Genomic DNA, 19,145 nt, shown 5'->3' with positions numbered 1-19,145 from the left:
CCACGGCGGAAGCGCTAAAAATCCTTCAAAAGGGAGAACGAATCTCGGCTGCGACTATTGATTCTGCTGTCGATGTTGCGTCTACGAGTTTTCGGCAACTAGCGGGTGCGGCTGTCCTGAGGCGACAGGGCTGGTTGAAATCCACATCATTTCGTCAGGAAATTCCGACGAAAATAATCGACATGCCTTTTGACGGCGAGTCTCTTTTTGGTCAGCATGTTGATGAAGCACTACAAGCCATTAAAAAGGATACCGAGTCAGCGAGATCTCTCGGTACTCTTTCAGTTTAGAAAACCGCCTTTTCGTGACGCTAGAGGTCGTGGATCCTTCTCCAGTCGAGGAGGCTATAATCAGTCAAGGCAATACCAGTCCTATCCGGCTAACCAACGTTACTCCTCACAACGACAAAAATCCATCGGGCAGCAAACAACTACGTCTTATGCACAAAACAGGAATAAGTCATCTTATCGCGGATGGAATACGTCTAAGAATGCCACCTGCTCTACCGCTCAATCCTACAAAAGTTGGAGGAAGGATCTCCCGTTTTTTCTCAACGTGGTCTGCTATAACAGACAAATGGGTCTTGGACATTGTGGCCAGGGGCCACATTCTGGAGTTTATCAAACTTCCTTCACATTCTCCTCCCAAGGGCCCGCCTCCAGCTCATCTCACAGAGCTTTTTTCTCAAATAAATTTGATGGTAAAAAAGGGAGCGATCGAAGTGGTTCCGAAATTACAAAAAGGCACCGGTTTCTATTCCAGATTTTTTCTAATAAAAAAGAAATCGGGAGAATGGCAACCCATCTTGGATCTTCATTCCTCAACAAATATCTCAAAAAACAATCCTTTCAGATGTTGACTTTACAAGAAGTCCTTCAACTCCTCTCTGCGGGGGATTACATGACCACCCTCTACCTCCAAGACGCTTACTTTCATGTACCGATTTTACCCAGACACAGAAAGTTCTTTAGATTCAGAGTGGCTGGCAGGGACTTCCAGTTCAATGTCATTCCCTTCGGACTACGTTCCGCGCCCCGTGTCGTCACCAAAGGTTTGGCACCGGTGCTGCGCACCTTCGATTGGAAGGAATCCACATTTTTCCTTATTTAGACGACTGCCTTATCAAGGCGAATTCCGTTGCAGTCGCAAACGTCCATACTCAGAAATGTCAGTCATTCTTCCAGTCTCCTGGAGTCTCTGGGTCTCTCCATCAATCTGGACAAGTCTCAACTCATCCCATCACAAACAAGAACATTCTTAAGAGCCACCATAGACACTCTACGGACACAAGCCTTTGTCTCAACCGAAAGACAACAAAAGCTGTGCAAGCTTGCTCAACTACAACGATCAAAAAAGTACGTTTCTGTCCGACAGTTCAAGTCACTTCTAGGGATGCTCTCATCCTGCATTCCCTTGGTCCCCAACTGTTGTCTCAAGATGAGACCCCTGCAAGAGGAGCTCAACAACCAATGGCTACAGGTCTCAGGGTCTTTCGACGATCTCATCCGCATCACTCCTCAGATGCGGAAGGCATTGCTCTGGTGGACTCGCAAGAGGAACGTGGCAGCAGGCCTCTCATTCCTAGTGGAAGCTCCAAGTTTTGTCATCACCACGGACGCCTCCCTGAAAGGGTGGGGAGCGCACCTTCAAGAACTAACACGCAACGGCAAATGGGATGCTCAACAAAGGACTTGGCATATCACCCTTTTAGAGTTGCTAGCGATCTTCCTGGCCCTAAAATCTTTTCGCACCATCATTCTAGGAGCATCAGTGTTGATCCGGACGGACAACACAACAAGTATGCACTACCTAAACAAACAGGGAGGGACAAGATCCATTCTGCTGTCCCAGCAAGCCCAGCAAATGTGGGATTGGGTGATCCGACACCAAAAAACTCTGTCAGCAGTCCATGTTCCGGTAGTATCCAACATCCTGGCAGACTCCCTCAGCAGGTCGACAGTGTCAAATCACAAGTGGGAGCTCCATCAACCAACGTTGGATCGTATATTTCAGAAGTGGGGTCGACCTGATCTGGACTTGTTCGCGACCAGTCTGAACCGCAAATGCCCATTCTACGCAAGTTGGCTTCCCCAAGGAGACTTGTGCGGGAATGCGTTTTTGATGAATTGGTCGCAGATCTATGCCTACGCTTTTCCACCAATACCGTTGGTTCCCAGGGTTCTCCGGAAAGTGAAGAAGGAGCCTTGTCGCCTACTCCTAATAGCTCCCAGGTGGCCTCGCCAGTTCTGGTTTACCAAACTCCTCCTTCTATCCGAATGTGATCCCATTCAGTTGCAACCAATACCAAATCTCCTATCCATCAACAACGGGCAGATTTGTCATCCGGATCCTGCATCTCTGCGCTTAGCAGCCTGGCGCCTGAACACCCTGAGTTGGCCCACTTGGGCATTCCTTCGGAGTGTAGGGAGGTCTTAGCTAATGCTAGTGCGCCCTCTACAGTAAAAACCTACATGCTCAAATGGAAGCGTTTTTGCCTCTGGTGTCAAGCCACCAACTTTCACCCAGTACATGCAAAACCGGAACAACTATTGCCTTTCTTTTTACATTTGGCAAAGTCAGGCCTTACCAATTCTACTCTTAAAGTATTCTTAGCGGCTATCTCAAGATTCCGACAAGATGGTACACATTCTCTTTACTCCTCTCGGATCATTCAACAATTCTTCAAAGGATTGTTTCGTATGTTTCCTCCTATCCGCCGTCTGCCTCCACCCTGGCATCTTAACATTGTTCTGTCACAACTCATGCGACACCCCTTTGAACCTATTCATAGAGCTGATTTGAAGTTAGTCGTGGAAGATGTCTCTGCTGTTGGCTCTCATCAGCCAGGCGGGTCAGTGACATTCAAGCCTTCACTATTAAACCGCCTTTCCTTCAATTCACCAGGGACTCGGTAGTGCTCCACACTAACCCCATTTTTGTGCCTAAAGTGCCTTCTGATTTTCACCTCAATGAACCAGTTATTTTAAAGACTTTCTTTCCTGATCCTCAATCACCTGCAGAAAGGGCTTTACATACCCTTGATGTCAAAAGAGGTCTAAAATTTTGCTTGCAAAGGACATCCTCCATACAAAAATCTGATCAGCTTTTCATTGCATATGGAAAAATGCGAAAGGGCACCCAATAACCAAACAGACCATAGCTCGTTGGATATCTGCTGCAATCTCTTTCTGTCATCAGCAAGCGGGTAGACTCCTGCAGGCTACGCCGAGAGCACATTCTACTAGAGCAATCTCTTCTTCTACTGCTCTCTATGCTGGTGTGCCTCTTCATTAAATCTGCAGAGCTGCAACATGGTCCAGCAGGCACACCTTTACCAAGCACTACTGTCTAGAAGCTGCCAGCAATGTAGACACGTCTGTGGAACAAGCGGTTCTCCTAAATCTTTTTAAATAAGGTGAGCCTCTGTTCTTCCCTCCTCCTCTTTGATGCATTCTTAAGTACATATCTTTTGTGATTACATATATTTATCTGTTGATGCAGATATACATGTGTATTTTATCTGGTGTGATATGTATTTGTATATATATATCCACACGGAAAGTTTCCCAAGTGCTATCGAGCACAAAGCAAGAACACGGACTCTCGATATAGCTGATGCCAGATTGAATTTATTTATTGCAGTGAATTCATATGATGCTGTCTCAGACGCGTTTCGGACACAGAGCGGTGTCCTTGGTCACATAACGAACGGAAATACAACACAAATATTTAAAGGTACAGAGTCATGGCGCTCAGGATGAGATCATAATATACATAGAAAAAATACTATATGTGGAAAACATCGTCATACGAGCAGTTTAGATAATTCAAATAAATGTTCAAGGTTAAAATTACAAATGCACATCAGCTCAGCTGCACGAAAATACAATAAATTAGAAAACCATAAACAAAATTGTAGTTTCGCCCGTATAGTTGATCCTTATGTCTAACATATTCAATGCAGATTGTGTACCTTAAAAGCAATAATTATACAAATGTGTGTGTGTGTGTATATATATATATATATATATATATATATATATTTCTTTGATGATCTCACAAGCATCATTATGGAATTACTGCTTTCTACTCTGATTTAAGCATGTGAATCTATGAAAGATACCCCAATACTGGAGAAGAACAAAGGTTACTTACCTGTAAACTGTGGTTCTCCAGTATTGGTATCTTTCATAGATTCACATGCGACCCACCCACCTCCCCTCAGAGGCGCTCTAGGCTCTTTTACTCTTATATCTCACTTGTGCTGGAAAATCTGAGAGCCTAAGCCTCTGGGGAGAACATTCTGGAGGGTGCTGTCACCTGATGGGCTGTAGTTTGGACTATTTATAATGACTTGGACGAGTCATGAAAGTGGAAGATCTTTTCCTAGTAACTTCTAGCTATTTTACTTCCTGGTTCTAATTTACCTATGATATGGCTATGTTATGCATATTTATTGCTATTTTTATGTACCGTGGGACTCCCACTCCGACGGGGAATGATTCAAGCATGTGAATCTATGAAAGATACCAATACTGGAGAACCACAGTTTACAGGTAAGTAACTTTTGTTCTTAATGCCACGTTTGACAAGGAACATCTTTTTGGCCCTCAAGTGGATGAATCACTTGAAAAAATGAAAAAAGACACACAAGTGGCAAAATCCATGGGAGCACTACAGTCACCCTCTAACTGAGGCTCCTTTTGCTGCTCGTTTTATAGGGGAGGCACAAAAAGTACCTTCACAGATGCCAACACATATTCCTATAAACCTCAGAATCAATCCTTCCCCTCTAGAGGATTTTACAAAGGTGGTTACAGAGGTAACCGTTTCAAAGGCAGAGGTGAGGTACACCAGCACGCACCTCTCCATCTCCCAACAAACAGTAACTTGATAACATTTCCCCCCGATCATCATACACCTGTCGGGGGAAGACTGCATCAATTTCTTCCCATCTGGCAATCAATAACATCAGACAAATGGGTGTTGAACATATCTTCCCATAGCTAGACGAAAGCAAACCCACATCTCAAGTGTTTACAGCATTCATATTACAATAAATCTCCTTCATTAATTGGGATTTGCAGTCAATGTGCAAAAATCCCATCTGCAACCTGCACACTGCAACCTTATCTAGGAGCTGTGCTGAACACTTAAACAGGTTTAGCCTATCCCAGTGCAACTAGGATTCACAATTTTCAAACACTGCTAATACAAATCCAAAGCAACCAGTAACTAACGGTGAGAACTTTCATGTAACTTTAAGGAATGATGGCATTATGCATTGCCATAGTACCTCATGCAAGATTAAACATGCGTTCTCTACAGGAATGCTTAGCACGTCAATGGAATCAATTACAGGGTCAACTTAAAGATCTAGTGTTGGTAGACTGTCGCACCCTTCGCTCTCTGCAGTGGTGGAACACACACACCTTATAAAAAGGGCTGGCCTTTATCGACACTGTTCCACAGATCGTGCTCACAGCGGACTCATCTCTTACAGGGTGGGGTGCCCACCTACAACATCTAACAGTTCAGGGTCCATAGGACACCAATCACAAGAGTTGCCACATCAACTACCTAGAGCTTCTAGCTGTTAACCTAGCGCTAAAAGCATTTTTACCTCACCCAATAGGGAAAGTTGTCCTAGTCCGGACGGACAAAATGACAGCTATGTACAAAAACAGGGGGAGACACTCTACAGTTACTCCAGTATTGGAACTTTCATAGATTCCCATAGCTTGTATCATTCCCCGTCGTCGGAATGGGAGTCTCAGTATTCCAAATAACATAGCAGTAGGTACAAAAAAGAAAGAAAAAAAGGCCTAGGCCTCATTCCCTTTTGTAGCATATCTACCTCTTTTTGTAAAAGAGACCAAAACAAAGCAACAACCAATCAGATTAGCCTCACCCCACAGAACCTTCCTGAGAGAAGCTCAGAGCCTCAGATTTTCTACCGCACGTTGTGCTTAGGGAGTCTCCTTTGAGCTCTGCTCACTTCAACTTTGTTGACTGCTTTTTTCAAAATATTTTTCTTCCAACTTGTTGCTGTTTTCCTTCCGGAATGTCTGGCAAGGAGAAGAAAGCCCTTTTCAAGCCTTGTTCCACCTGTGGCAAAAAACGGCTTTACGTGGAGGACAGGCATCAGGATTGTATTTATTGCCTGTACCCGGAACATAAGGCTGCGGAATGCAAGATCTGCCGCACCTTTTCTACAAAGACCCTTCGGGACCGTGAGGGTCGCCTTCTCACGTGGCTCCAGAAGATTAACTCACGGAAGGGTGCTATATCCAGTGACAGTGAGGACTCTTCATCTGGCACCTCCTCTCGCAGGTCAGTGAAAAGGGGTTGGTGTTCCCCTTCGCCATCCTCTGACCGCCCTGCTAAGGCCTCAAAAAAGACCCCCCGTGAGTCTGAGAGCCAGAGTCCGAGTAAATCTCCTCACCACGGTGCAAAGGAGAGGGAAGGACTTTCTACTGCCCCAGCAGTGGTGGTATCCACTGTGGTGTTCAAGAAGCCCTCTTCTCTATCTTCATAGAGGTCAGAAAAGGACTCTAGATCGTCGACGACGCAGTTGAAGACTCAGTCGACAAAGGCTTCTAAACCTCAAGTTAAAAAAGTCCAGCCATCGATGGGCTCGTCGACGGTGCCTTCTGTTCCAGCATCGGCGTCGACGGGAGTGTAGACGACTATACCAGTGTCTACAAGGGTGTCGACGACTGTGTCGTCCACGAGAGCTCTGACGACGTCGACTATGCCGACGACGGCGGGAGTGTCGACGGTCTCGTCGACTACTATCATATCTTCGTCGACGGTGCAGCTTCCGACGACTACTTCGTCGACGATGGTTTCATTATCAACGCCGACGAGTCCGATGACGACCTCGTCGACGGAGAGGATTACAATTTCCGTGAGACGTATAACACCGGATATGACATCACCAAGGAGGGTGACCCCCTTGCCTCCCGCATTGTTAGAAGAAGAAGACTCTGATGGGGATGATCAGGATTCTTGTGGTTATGCCCATAGTCCTTCCCAACTGCTGGTGAAATGTCAGGACACTGATTCAGAGGGCGACTACACGCCTGGGTACTCCTATCCACCATCCCATGGGCGTCGGGACAGCGCAGGCCAGGGTATGGTTGCGGTTCCTTCATCACTCCTGGAAGATCTCCAGGGCATGTTACATGATTATCGGAAGAGGTTTTCTCACGCTCCTCCTTCTCCGTCTTCGACTTTGTCTGCAGTGCATACTGTGCCTACTCCATCGGCTCCTACTGAATTTTCTCCAGGGCAACCGCCTCAGGTGGTTTCTCAACTGCAAGTTTCCAGCCCAGGGTTGCCTCCAGTGATCCAGGTTGTTCCGGATGATTCCTCTGATGAGGCTCAAGATGTTGGCAACACGTCTAATCAGTGTGTTGAGTGGGAGGACTGTCATTCGGGATCCGGCTTCACCTACTCCTGATCCGGTGGATTATCCCCCGGCAGATATTGGGGGTTTCCACAAGCTGATGGAAAGAGCCTCCAGTAGATTCCAGCTTCCTATGCCATCGGCCCCAGCGGAATACTTCCTGTATGATTTTAAGGAGCCTTACAGGAAAGTGGTTCGTTCAATTCCCATTGTTCGCCATCTTTGGGACGAGAGTTTGAAGGCTATGAGGAACCCGGCTACGTTGATTCCGGTTGTGCCGCGCCTCGAAATGAAGTACAAGGCGCCTGAGGACAGTTCAGCGTCCTTGATTGGACAGCCGAAGCCGGATTCTGTAATATCCCAGGCGGCGCAACGCAAGTCACGTAACCCTTCGGCACCACTCACCATCCTTCCGGATAAAGAAGGCAGGCGCCTTGATAATGTGGGGAAACATTTCTCCTCTATGGCCAGTCTTTTGGTAAGGGCAGCTAATACATTGGCGATCCTTTGGTAGGTACGATCGCCAAATGTGGTGCGACCTTTCGCCTTACTTGGACCAACTTCCATCGGAGGCCAAGACGGAGGCCAAGAAAATTCTTCAGGAGGGGGAGGCTACGTCGGCGGAAGTGATTGACTGCGCCATGGACATCGCCACTACAGCTTTCCGTGCACTGGCAGGTGTGGCTGTTCTTCGTCGGCAGGGCTGGCTCCGGGCGACTTGGTTCCGACCGGAGGTTCAGAACAAGATCTTGGACCTCCCGTTTGATGGGGAGGCATTGTTTGGGAAACATGTCGATGATGCCCTCCAGGACTTTAAAAAAGATACGGAGACGCCGAGGTCTCTAGGCACTCTTCAGTAACGTAAAGTGCCTTTCCGTGGGGCCAGAGGGAAGAGTACCACGTCCTACAGAGGCTCGTACCAACAACAAAGGTACTCTTCTTATGGTTCGACACCCCAGTCGTATCGCCCGCAGTACCAACAATGACAAGGCCAGTCCTCGTCTTTCTCTCGCTCAACCACTAGAGGGAAACCGGCTCGCCAGGGACGTGACTCCTCCAAGAGACAATAGCGGCGTTCTGGCTCTGCGTACTGTACCCTCCTCCCCGTTGACACCTGTGGGAGGCAGGGTGTCCCATTACCTCCACAACCGGACCTGGATAACATCGGACCGTTGGGTCCTCAACATCATTCGAGATGGTCATACGCTGGAGTTTCTTCATATGCCACCTTCCAAGCCCCCTGTCGCCATGCCTTCAAAACATCTGCGTCTCTTAAGGCTCGAAGTACTTCAGATGCTCCTCAAGGGAGCAGTGGAACTGGTTCCCCTGTCTCAGAGGGGGGACGGTTTCTACTCCAGGTTTTTCCTGGTCAAGAAGACGCCGGAGAAATGGCGACCCATTTTAGATCTCAGGGAGCTCAACACCTATCTCATCTGTCAATCCTTTCGGATGGTGTCTCTCCAGGATATCTTACGTCTCCTCAACCCGGGAGATTTCATGGCCACTCTCGATCTCGAGGATGCGTATTTTCACATCCCTATTCATCCAGCCCACAGGAGGTTTCTACGCTTCTCAGTAGTCAAGAGCCACTTCCAATTCAGGGTGTTACCCTTTGGACTTCGTTCTGCCCCGAGGATCTTTACCAAGGTGCTGGCACCGGTAGCAGCTTTCCTCAGGAAGCAACATTATCAAATCTTCCCCTACCTGGACGATTGGTTGCTGAAGGCTCCGTCCAGGCTCCTAGCGGAGGAAACAGTCGGGCGTGTACAGCTCTGTTCAACAATCTGGGTCTGACTCTCAACAGAGAGAAGTCGTCGCTCTGTCCGTCCAAGAGGGCACAGTTCCTAGGTGCTATCTTGGACACGTCTCTCAACAAGGCTTCCCCAACCGTCGAAAGGCAAGAAAAGCTGAAATCCTTGGCACGTCTGTTGAGAAGAAGAAAGTGTCTTTCAGTACGCAGTTACAAATCCCTGCTAGGCGTGATCTCTTCATGCATCCCTCTGATACCCCATTGCAGATTACGGATGCGATCTCTTCAAGAGCAACTAGACATGCAGTGGCAACAAGTTCACGGCTCTTTTCGACGACAAGGTGGTGATTACGGCGGCGATGAGGGACGCCGCCTTGTGGTGGACACAGGAGGAGAATTTGTCCCGCGGTCTATCCTTCGTAAGCAATCCAGCTCCTCATGTTGTCACAACAGATGCCTCGCTGGACGGCTGGGGTGTGGTGCTTCAGGACTTGCAGGTCAGCGGGCATTGGTTACCCAAGCACCGTCTCCTTCATATCAACCTCCTGGAACTCAGAGCGATCCGCCTGGCTCTTCAAGCATTTCTGCCGCGGTTGCAGGGCTCCGCGGTTCTCGTCCGCACGGACAACACCACGGCCATGCATCAACAAGGAAGGGGGCACCAGGTCTCTTCCGTTGTCACAGGAGGCCCAGAGGATTTGGGAATGGGCGATCCTCTACGGAATATCTCTCACAGCGGAACACTTTCCAGGGGTCCTCAACGAAAAGGCGGACAGACTCAGCAGGCTTTCATCCATCAGCCACGAGTGGGAACTAAACCAGATGGTCTTGGAGGACATTTTTCGCCAGTCGGGAAAACCTTTGATAGATCTTTTCGCCACCCCGGAAAAGCCAGTCTTACGCAAGCAAAGTTCACCATCGCGGATCACTGGGGAATGCACTTTCGATAGCTTGGTCAAGCGCATTTGTGTACGCTTTTCCCCCCATTCCGTTAATACCGAGGATACTCAAGAAGATCAAGGCGGAACCATGCAAAATGATCTTAATAGCCCCGGCATGGGCGAGGCAGTTTTTGTTCACGGAGCTTCACCTTCTTTCTCTGGTCCCTCCTCGTCATCTACGGACGATTCCGTATCTTCTCACAATGTCCCAGGGCCAGATCTGGCATCCGGATCCTCGTTCCTTGCACCTCTCAGCATGGCTCCTGAGCAGCGAGAGTTACTAGATCTTCCTCTCTCGAACGAATTAAGGGATGTTCTCTCTCAGGCTAGAGCCCCTTCCACTAACAAGACTTACCGTCTCAAATGGAAACGCTTTTGCATCTGGTGCCATCAGCAAGGTGTGGATCCCTTTTTGTCTCAGCCTCATCAAGTTCTTCCTTATTTCCTGTCCTTGGCTAAGGCAGGTTTGGCTCATTCCTCAATAAAGGTGCACTTGGCTGCAGTTTCTCGCTTCAGACGCACTGCCTCTGGACCCTTTCTTTGGTCCTCTAGAATTGTCAAGCAATTTCTCAAGGGGCTGTTTAGAGTTTATCCTCCCGTGAGGCCTCCGCCTCCCACATGGCATTTGAACTTGGTTCTCCCCCAGCTGATCAAGCCTCCTTTTGAACCGGTTCATCGAGCGGATCTGAAGTTCCTCTCATGGAAATTGGCACTCCTTCTTGCTCTCACGTCAGCACGGCGTATTGGGGAATTGCAAGCTCTTACAATTCAGACACCTTTCCTCCAATTCAAAAGAAATACTGTCATTCTGCGGACTAATCCAAAGTTCATACCAAAGGTGCCTTCGAACTTTCATTTAAATGAGCCGGTGATTCTCAAGGCTTTTTTTCCTCAACCGTCTACACCGGCAGAAAGGGCACTTCATTCGCTGGACGTGCAGCGGTGCTTGAAATTTTATCTGGACCGTACTAAAGCCTTTAGAAAATCTTCGCAATTGTTTGTTGCATTCAGTGCTCCCCGCAAAGGGTTACCCCTGTCCAAGCAGGGTATTGCTAGATGGATCTCCAGTGCTATACAGTTCTGTCATTCTGCAGCGGACAAGCCTTTAGGGGGCAGAATTAGAGCACACTCGACGAGGTCCATGGCTTCTTCTACGGCTCTCTTTGCGGGGGTCCAGATTAAAGACATCTGCAGAGCTGCGACTTGGAGCAGCGTGCACACCTTTACAAGACATTACTGTCTGGAGACCTTGGCACAGGAAGACACAGCTGTGGGCCAGGCAGTCCTGAGGAACCTCTTCCATTGAGTGGTGAGCTTTCCTTTCTTCCCTCCTTCCTTTGTATGGTTCTTGCACATTTTGCTATGTACTTTTCTTATGTGATTGCATGGTACTTTTATGTTTGCAAAAAAGAACAAAGTAAAGTACGGTGATATATAGTTTTAGACACTGACATGTCCCAGGGAGGCAAAATGTGTTTCTTACTGCTAGCTACTCTGATACAAGCTATGGGAATCTATGAAAGTTCCAATACTGGAGTAAGAAACAAGTTACTTACCTGTAACTTTGGTTCTCCAGTATTGGTAACTTTCATAGATTCCCATGCGCCCACCCTCCTCCCCTGGGAAAGCTCAGCCCTTGGCAGGTTTGGTTGTACTGTTACACAACGGCCACGAAAATCTGAGGCTCTGAGCTTCTCTCAGGAAGGTTCTGTGGGGTGAGGCTAATCTGATTGGTTGTTGCTTTGTTTTGGTCTCTTTTACAAAAAGAGGTAGATATGCTACAAAAGGGAATGAGGCCTAGGCCTTTTTTCTTTCTCTTTTGTACCTACTGCTATGTTATTTGAAATACCGAGTCTCCCATTCCTACGACGGGGAATGATACAAGCTATGGGAATCTATGAAAGTTACCAATACTGGAGAACCAAAGTTACAGGTAAGTAACTTGTTTCTTATCACGCCTCTCTGACCATTTGGTGTTGGGCAGCACATCACAAAATCCAACTACTAGCAGAATGCCTTCCAGGGGCAGACAACATATTTGCTGACCTCCTCAGCAGGATGCGGCAACAAGTCCACAAGAGGGAACTCCACCCTAAGTCCTCCCCCCATATTTCCACAAATAGTTCTCTTTGCAACATCTCACAACTAAACAAGCATTAAAAATGCAATAGGTCTCGCCTTTCATTAAGTTAAAGCCATTTGCTTTGCTATACAATACCATTAGTAAAGCAAATGGCTTTAACTTAATCAAAGGCGAGACCTATTGCATTTTCAAAGCTTGTTGTAAATTATACTTTTTTTTTGGATTGAAGCTGTACACAGGGACACATTCATTTGTAGTAGGCACGGGAAGATGATGTAATTTGCCCCGAATCACAGGTTGCTGAGCTGACTCCGAGATTAGAACCTGGGTCTCCAGTTTTAAAGTTGCCTGCTCTGCCCTTTAAGCCTCCTGGGTGACAGATTGTTAAGGGGCACACCACTGCCTTTTCCACCCTAGGGAGCTGTATGTTTTTGGCACTGCGGTACGACAAAAGCGCATACAGCCGGAAAATAAATGGCTCCCACAGACAAACAATTTTGCGCTCATTTCAAATGGGGACAAACAGTTCATCCAGACAGCTGAAGCTTGTTTAGCTGACATCATAGACAACATACCAGAATGTACCTGTGCATGTTCCATGCCATGGCATACATGACGTCATCAGTCAGCTAGGGTGTAGCTATTGTTAGTGCAGCTGGTGCAGTGGCACCGGGTCATGAGTAGCCCACAGCGTACCAATTGCTGTTGAGTTTTACAGTGGCAGCATAGGTCATGGTCAAAGGTCATGGGGTCCATTCGCTGCAACTTTGCTATAAAAGTGCAGTAATTCACGGTTTTCCTCCTAACAGCGCTAAAATTGGTGGGATTGCTCAATTTTGTGGTGTTCAAAAGTAAAAGTAAAAGTGCTAGTCCAGAAATATAACGTATGGTTGAGTGAAACACAGCATGGACATGTCGCAACCTACTTGGCAGTCACGTGAATCCTGGTTAATCCAAACATAGATTTCAAACTCCCTAACTTCTGACAGTGGTTAAAATAGTAACTACTCTCCAAGTGACACAGTCGGGTGCTAAAATGAAAGCCCTGCGCCGTTGTTGGTAAGAATGAGGTTTTACTTTGTAGTTAACATCAGTATAATTGTGGGTAACAGTTTCCATCAAGCTGCTCTTATCTTGGAAGCTCTTTCAAATGCGCAGTCACGTAGTTGCTAAAGAAAGAAGGGTGCGCGCGCCAAGGAGTCTGTGGCAGTGTGAGCAGTTCCTTTAAGTTTCAATGTGCATTTTATTGCTGAGAAAAGTAACATTTGTCATCAGGCTACCCTTATCCAGGAAAGTCTTTGAAATGCACACACAAGTAAGTGCTAAAAGAAATAAGGGTGCATGGACAAAGAAGTCTGTGTCAGTGAGAGCAGTTTATATGGTTTGTGTTTTTTTGTATTGAAGCTATAAACAAGGAAACATTCATTTTTAGTAAGCACGGGAAGATGATGTTGCTTGCCCAGAATCACAGGATGCTGAGCCGACGCCGAGACTGGGCAGGTGTAATACACACGAAAGTGCTATGACCATCTATCAGCAGTGATTTGAAAACATAACAAGAATAATTGAGATCATGAACATCAAATATCACAAGTCTTGCCTCGGAAAGTAGCCACAAGTGCGAGTTCCCAAAAATCATCTTTCCTTGGCAAATCACCAACAGGAAGACAAAAGTAGCGCGTGTCTTCCCGTGGGCTCGAGCTCCCCGTGCGCTGCTGTACGTCAGACTAGCGCCCAGATTGAAGTGTTACTTTAATCTCGCTAAACGCGGGCTTTGAAGCGGCAAGGGGCGGGGGAGCGCATTCCAGGCGGGGGAGCGGACCCTTTGAAGTAGGTGCACGCGCCAGAGGGCTGAAGCGCTTCCCAAAAGTGGATTGCATGGCGGCACGATGCACGTGATTGTGCGAGTGCTCGCCATGCAATCCACTTTTGGGAGCACTTTGAAATGCCCCTTTACTAGAGTCTCGCATGACGATTGCTATCGCAATAGCTAGGCGAGACCTAAAAATGCCCAAACTTCACCTTCAGGTTCCCACTCCTGCTATCCAAAGGCAATGCCGTATGGATGAACTGGTCAGGGATATTTGCTTACGATTTTCCGCCTCTCCCTCTTCTTCCATTTCTTGTTTGGAAGTTCAGGCAAACATCTCTCACCCTAATTTTGATAACTCCCACATGGGCTCGTCAACCATGGTTCACCACACTACTGAAACTCTCATTAGTCCACACCAGAAGCTTTACCTCACATCAAACCTTCACACTCAGAACCATGGATAAATCAGACATCCAGATCCCAAGAAACTCAACCTAGCAATTTGGCTCCTGAAATCATAGTTTGGGTACCTAAATCTATCATCAAATTGCATGACAATTCTTAAAGAAGCAAGACAGCCTACCACAAGGGCATGCCAAGCTGCAAAGTGGAAAAGGCTGGTTATATATTGTAATAACCTAACAATTGAACCACAAGATGCTTCTATACATCAAATTATTTATCTGTTGTATCAACAACGTGCAGGCTTTGCATACACATCCATAAGACTACACCATGCAGCAGTAGCTACATACCTTCAAAACAGACAACACTTAACTCTCGTCAGTGTCGGTAATTAAAGCCTTTATCGAAGGCCTTAAAAGAGTAACACCACCAACAAATCCACCTACACCCGCATGGAACCTTAATATTGTTCTAACAAGTCTTACGGGTTCACCTTTTGAACCTCTACACAATTGCCCACTTCAATTCCTTTCTTGGAAGGTTACGGCTTTCATGATTCCTATCACTTCAGGCATTAACCCTAAAGGACCCGTTTTTCAACTCCATTGAGACAGAGTAGTTGTTCGCACTAACCCAAAGTTCCTTCCGTAGGACGTTTCTGTTTTTCAGTTCAATCGGTTGAATTACCTGTGTTCTTTCCTCAATCTGGTTCTGTAGCAGAAAGAGCTCTACATACATTTGATGTCAAAAGAGCTGTATTGTATTATATCGATCAAACAAAAGATTTTCACAAAACAACTTTTTGTTGCCTTTGCTCACCCTCATAAGAGAAAACCTATCTCTAAATCTGGTATTTCTAGATGGATGGTTAAATGTATTCAAACATTCTGTATCAAAGCCAAAAGAACTTTGCCTATACCTCCTAGAGCACATTCTACTTGTAAAATAGGAGCATCTGTGGCCTTTTTAGGTAACACCCCAATAGCTGACATTTATAAAGCAGCTACATGGTCTACACCGCACACATTTACTAAACACTATTGTGTGGATATATTAGCTCATCAACAAGCTAATGTAGGATAGGCAGTCGCAACAACACTTTTTCAAACAACTGCAATGCCCACTAGTTAGCCACCGCTTTGGGAGAGTACTGCTATACAGTCAATGCAAAGCATGTGTATCTATAGGGCACATGCCTCGAATGCATTGTTATGTACCTTGAAAGCATCTGTTCTTGGCATGTAGACCTGTAAATTTAAATGCGCCCTCCCTCCTCCTCAGACACCTATGGTTGTTGCAATTACATTATTCATAGTACACACGCATGGACATCTCTATACTACACTTATTTACTCCATTCTCACTCTCTTGTGGAAAAACAATCTAACAATGGAGTCGATGCCCATGTGCACTATCACCGAAAGGAGGAGTCTCCTTACCTCGTGACTAGAAACAACTTCTTCAAAGAAAAACAACTTGCAAACACCCGGACCCAGCACTAGACGGCAGGAGAATGCAAAGCATGTGAATCTACACCTCTACATGCCAAGAACAGATGCTTACAGGGTAAGTAACATAATCCTTTTTTTCTGCACCCATGCACCAATCCAAATCTTTCTCTCCCTTTCTGAGTGAGGGTAAATGGGCGGCACCCAAACCCGCCTCAATGGTTAGGTGATAGTTTGACGTGCTGCTACAAGCCCAAATTTACTAAACAGCCTTTGGTACCTGCTGGTAACCTCCCCCAAGAATCTCAGAACATTCCAAGATGGTGTGAAAGAACAATCCCGGTACCACACATCCCACGAGGCAGTCAAAAGTGTGAACCCGCCTAATTCTTGCCATCACTGTTCTTGTGAAATAAAACCTATGGGGAATATTCAACAGCACCAGCTGAAACCCAACTTTGATTGAGGCATCCATAGGACACTGCACAGCTGCACTCCAGTCATCATCCGTCAATTCCCCAATATCCTGCTAACATCATTCAAGGAGCCCCACCAAGGTATCTCTCATATTTTTTATAATTCTCTTTACAGGAGACTGATATTGCCTTTTGTGGTAAGTGTTCTGTCAGCAATCTCTCCTCCAGGGTGGTACTATTATTCAGCCTTGCACCCCTTGCTGTATCACTCTGCAGTTGCATTCTGCAGTTTCAGGTTTCAGAAGACCTCACTCTCTGGCATCCCATATTCCTCTTTAAGATCGCACAGAATGCTAAAACATGTATTATGGAATCTTGGAAAGAGTGGTAAGTTAGGCGCTGTGAAGAATAGCAAAATGTCCTACGACATGGGTTTAAAGCAGCCCTAAACCGTACCAAGATTTTACAGTGATACTTTCCTAATGTGCTACAATATACAGTCTGCTCCGGAACTGACAAAAAAGTTGGCGACAATCCTAAAACTATGTTAGGTTGTCTTTTTGTCCGACCACATTTTGGCCAGTGTTTCTAAGCTAACACATATAAAATACACCTCTCTGACTCTACATTTCTTAGAAAGAACCCAAAATCACCTCTATATCAAGTGATGTACCAAAGTTTAACCAATGTTGGCACATAATGTGTTTGGAATAAACAATTTTCCATCAACGTTCCCAACAGTTCCTGCAATAGAACTCTCAAATCGCCTTGTAAGATGGTATTTAAGCCTAATGTTTATACGAATGCCACTACCCTACTCTTCGTTAAAATGCTCCACTTGTCAATAATTTCCCAAGCATACGGGGGGGGGGGGGGGGCAACAACTCCCTATTCTTTAGTGTTTATAGTATTGTATTATTGTAATCCTTCAAGTATTTTCAAGTCTTTTTTAAAGAAAACGCTTTATCAAGTCACATCGCTAAAAGCAAACACGCAATCACTCCTGTCTCCTTCAGATCTCTATCAATAATAAAGATGTATGCGAGTTTTCTATTCATGGTTAAAAATGCTGTTTTGCAATACGAGTAACTCGGATTTTGGCAAGATTGTTGCCAAGATACAACTATAAATCCTCCTACTATTCACCAGTTTTTCTGAGTTACTGCCTTTTAAAATTAACAATTTGCCATTATTTTTTAAAACAATTTCTTGAGAAGAGCCTACACCCGATGTACCTTGCTCTTTAAATCTGTCGACATTTTTGTTGAAGCCATTAACTTATACTGGGCCTTAAAATAAACAGTTTGCCTTCTCTGTTCCCACCCGAAATGCTGTTAATTACTGCTCATTTATAGGTGTTAAGTTTGTGCATTTTGTAATCATGAGAGAGCTGGTTCACGTTTCAGTCGTTTTACCAACACACCTGTGGCCAAATTACATGTTCCCCTGTGGTTTCGATGTCGCTCATTATTTCGATGGACACAGAAATAATGCTCGTTGCTTTTAAAAGGTTGGTGACTTCTGATAGACAGATGCTATTCAGTGTGTTCCCCCAAGAACAAAATCCATTATCCAACAAAATTATTGAAAGTACTGCTTATGAAGAGATTTTTTGCTTGGATTTGTGTCTGGTGTGTGCTACAGACATTCCACTTTTTGCAGAGCCTGCATGACCATTACCTATTTGAAATACTGACGTTTTTTATTGTTTGTTTTTCTGCAGACGATGTGTCCTGTTTGTTTGGATCGTTTGAAGAATATGATCTTCCTCTGTGGTCATGGGACATGTCAGCTTTGTGGCGATCGAATGAGTGAATGTCCAATCTGCCGTAAAGGCATTGAAAGAAGAATCCTTTTGTATTAGATCAGATTTGTATTTTACAAAGTTAAGCTATTCGTCGATTTTTGTTTTTTTTATCCTCAAACCTCAGCACGCCTTACAGGCATGTTATGGTGTTCCAGTGGCTTTCATCTCTAATGTATCCCACATGCAACACTCATTGTTGTGAACTCTACAAAGGCAGTATTTATACAACAACAGTAATTAGTTGTAGATTTAAAAAGAGCCACGCTTAAATTATTTAGGCACTTTCTCTGTTAAAACCATTGTGTGTATAGCAACATTTTTTATTATTGTTTTTCATGTCGGTCTTAAAAACTATAACATACTATGTATAATATATGCTTTTATTAATTCTTTTAAGAAAATAATGTGGTCTGGAAATATTTTCAAATCAGGCTGAATGCTGTGAACATGTGACTATGCCTAACCCAAGCCTAATATTGAGTTATACTTTCTTTGGAAGGTTCCTCAGTAGTTGTTTGCTTGGTAGTTAATGCTTCACAATTAACATGACTGCTCTGACCCAGCAAATGAATTAGTGTTAGAAACCCAGCATTTTCCTTCTGTTTACTTTACTTTAACATCATTTGTGCAATCTGAGGAGGAGGAAGTTGAGTAAAGGTAAAAGGGCAGACAACAACGATTTGTTTCATCAACATGACTCCCGACTTCACACATTTCCCTGCTCTTGTAAAATATCAATTAATAAAATGTGAAAAAAACATGGTTTCTTCGTGTCAAACAATTTTGCTGTACAAGCCCAGCTCTAGCCATCTTTTATTTGTAAACTTTTTAACCACGTATTACCCTTTTCAAATACACAAACTGTTAAATTGGGGAATGCATGATATTGATTGTCAAACTTTCCATTCGCTCGCTCCATAAAATGCTTCAATCAGACTTCTCACCAGACAGTGCAGAAGATATGAATATTTTAAATGAAAGTCACCTTCTAGCAGCAAAAAAGCATTATTCGATTTTCACCAAATCAAGTGAGTTTCCGGTTAGCAAAGAATGAGTGTAAACTGAAAACCA

General features: G+C 45.3%; 1 protein-coding gene across 2 annotated transcripts in view; it reads left to right on the top strand.

Annotated features, from left to right (window-relative positions):
- Positions 1-18,475, top strand: part of MIB1 (MIB E3 ubiquitin protein ligase 1) — a 376,461-nt gene extending 357,986 nt beyond the window's left edge. For both annotated transcript variants that reach the window (XM_085605778.1, XM_085605777.1), the window contains exon 21: positions 17,991-18,475. In XM_085605778.1, the coding sequence (XP_085461904.1) occupies positions 17,991-18,131 (141 nt within the window). In that variant the 3' untranslated portion in view covers positions 18,132-18,475. The remainder of the gene's footprint in view (positions 1-17,990) is intronic.
- The last annotated feature ends 670 nt before the right edge of the window (positions 18,476-19,145 follow it).

The sequence above is a fragment of the Triturus cristatus genome, chromosome 5_1 (assembly GCF_964204655.1).
Source record: "Triturus cristatus chromosome 5_1, aTriCri1.1, whole genome shotgun sequence".
NCBI classification, from domain to species: domain Eukaryota; kingdom Metazoa; phylum Chordata; class Amphibia; order Caudata; family Salamandridae; genus Triturus; species Triturus cristatus.
This window is presented reverse-complemented; position numbering and strand designations above follow the sequence as displayed.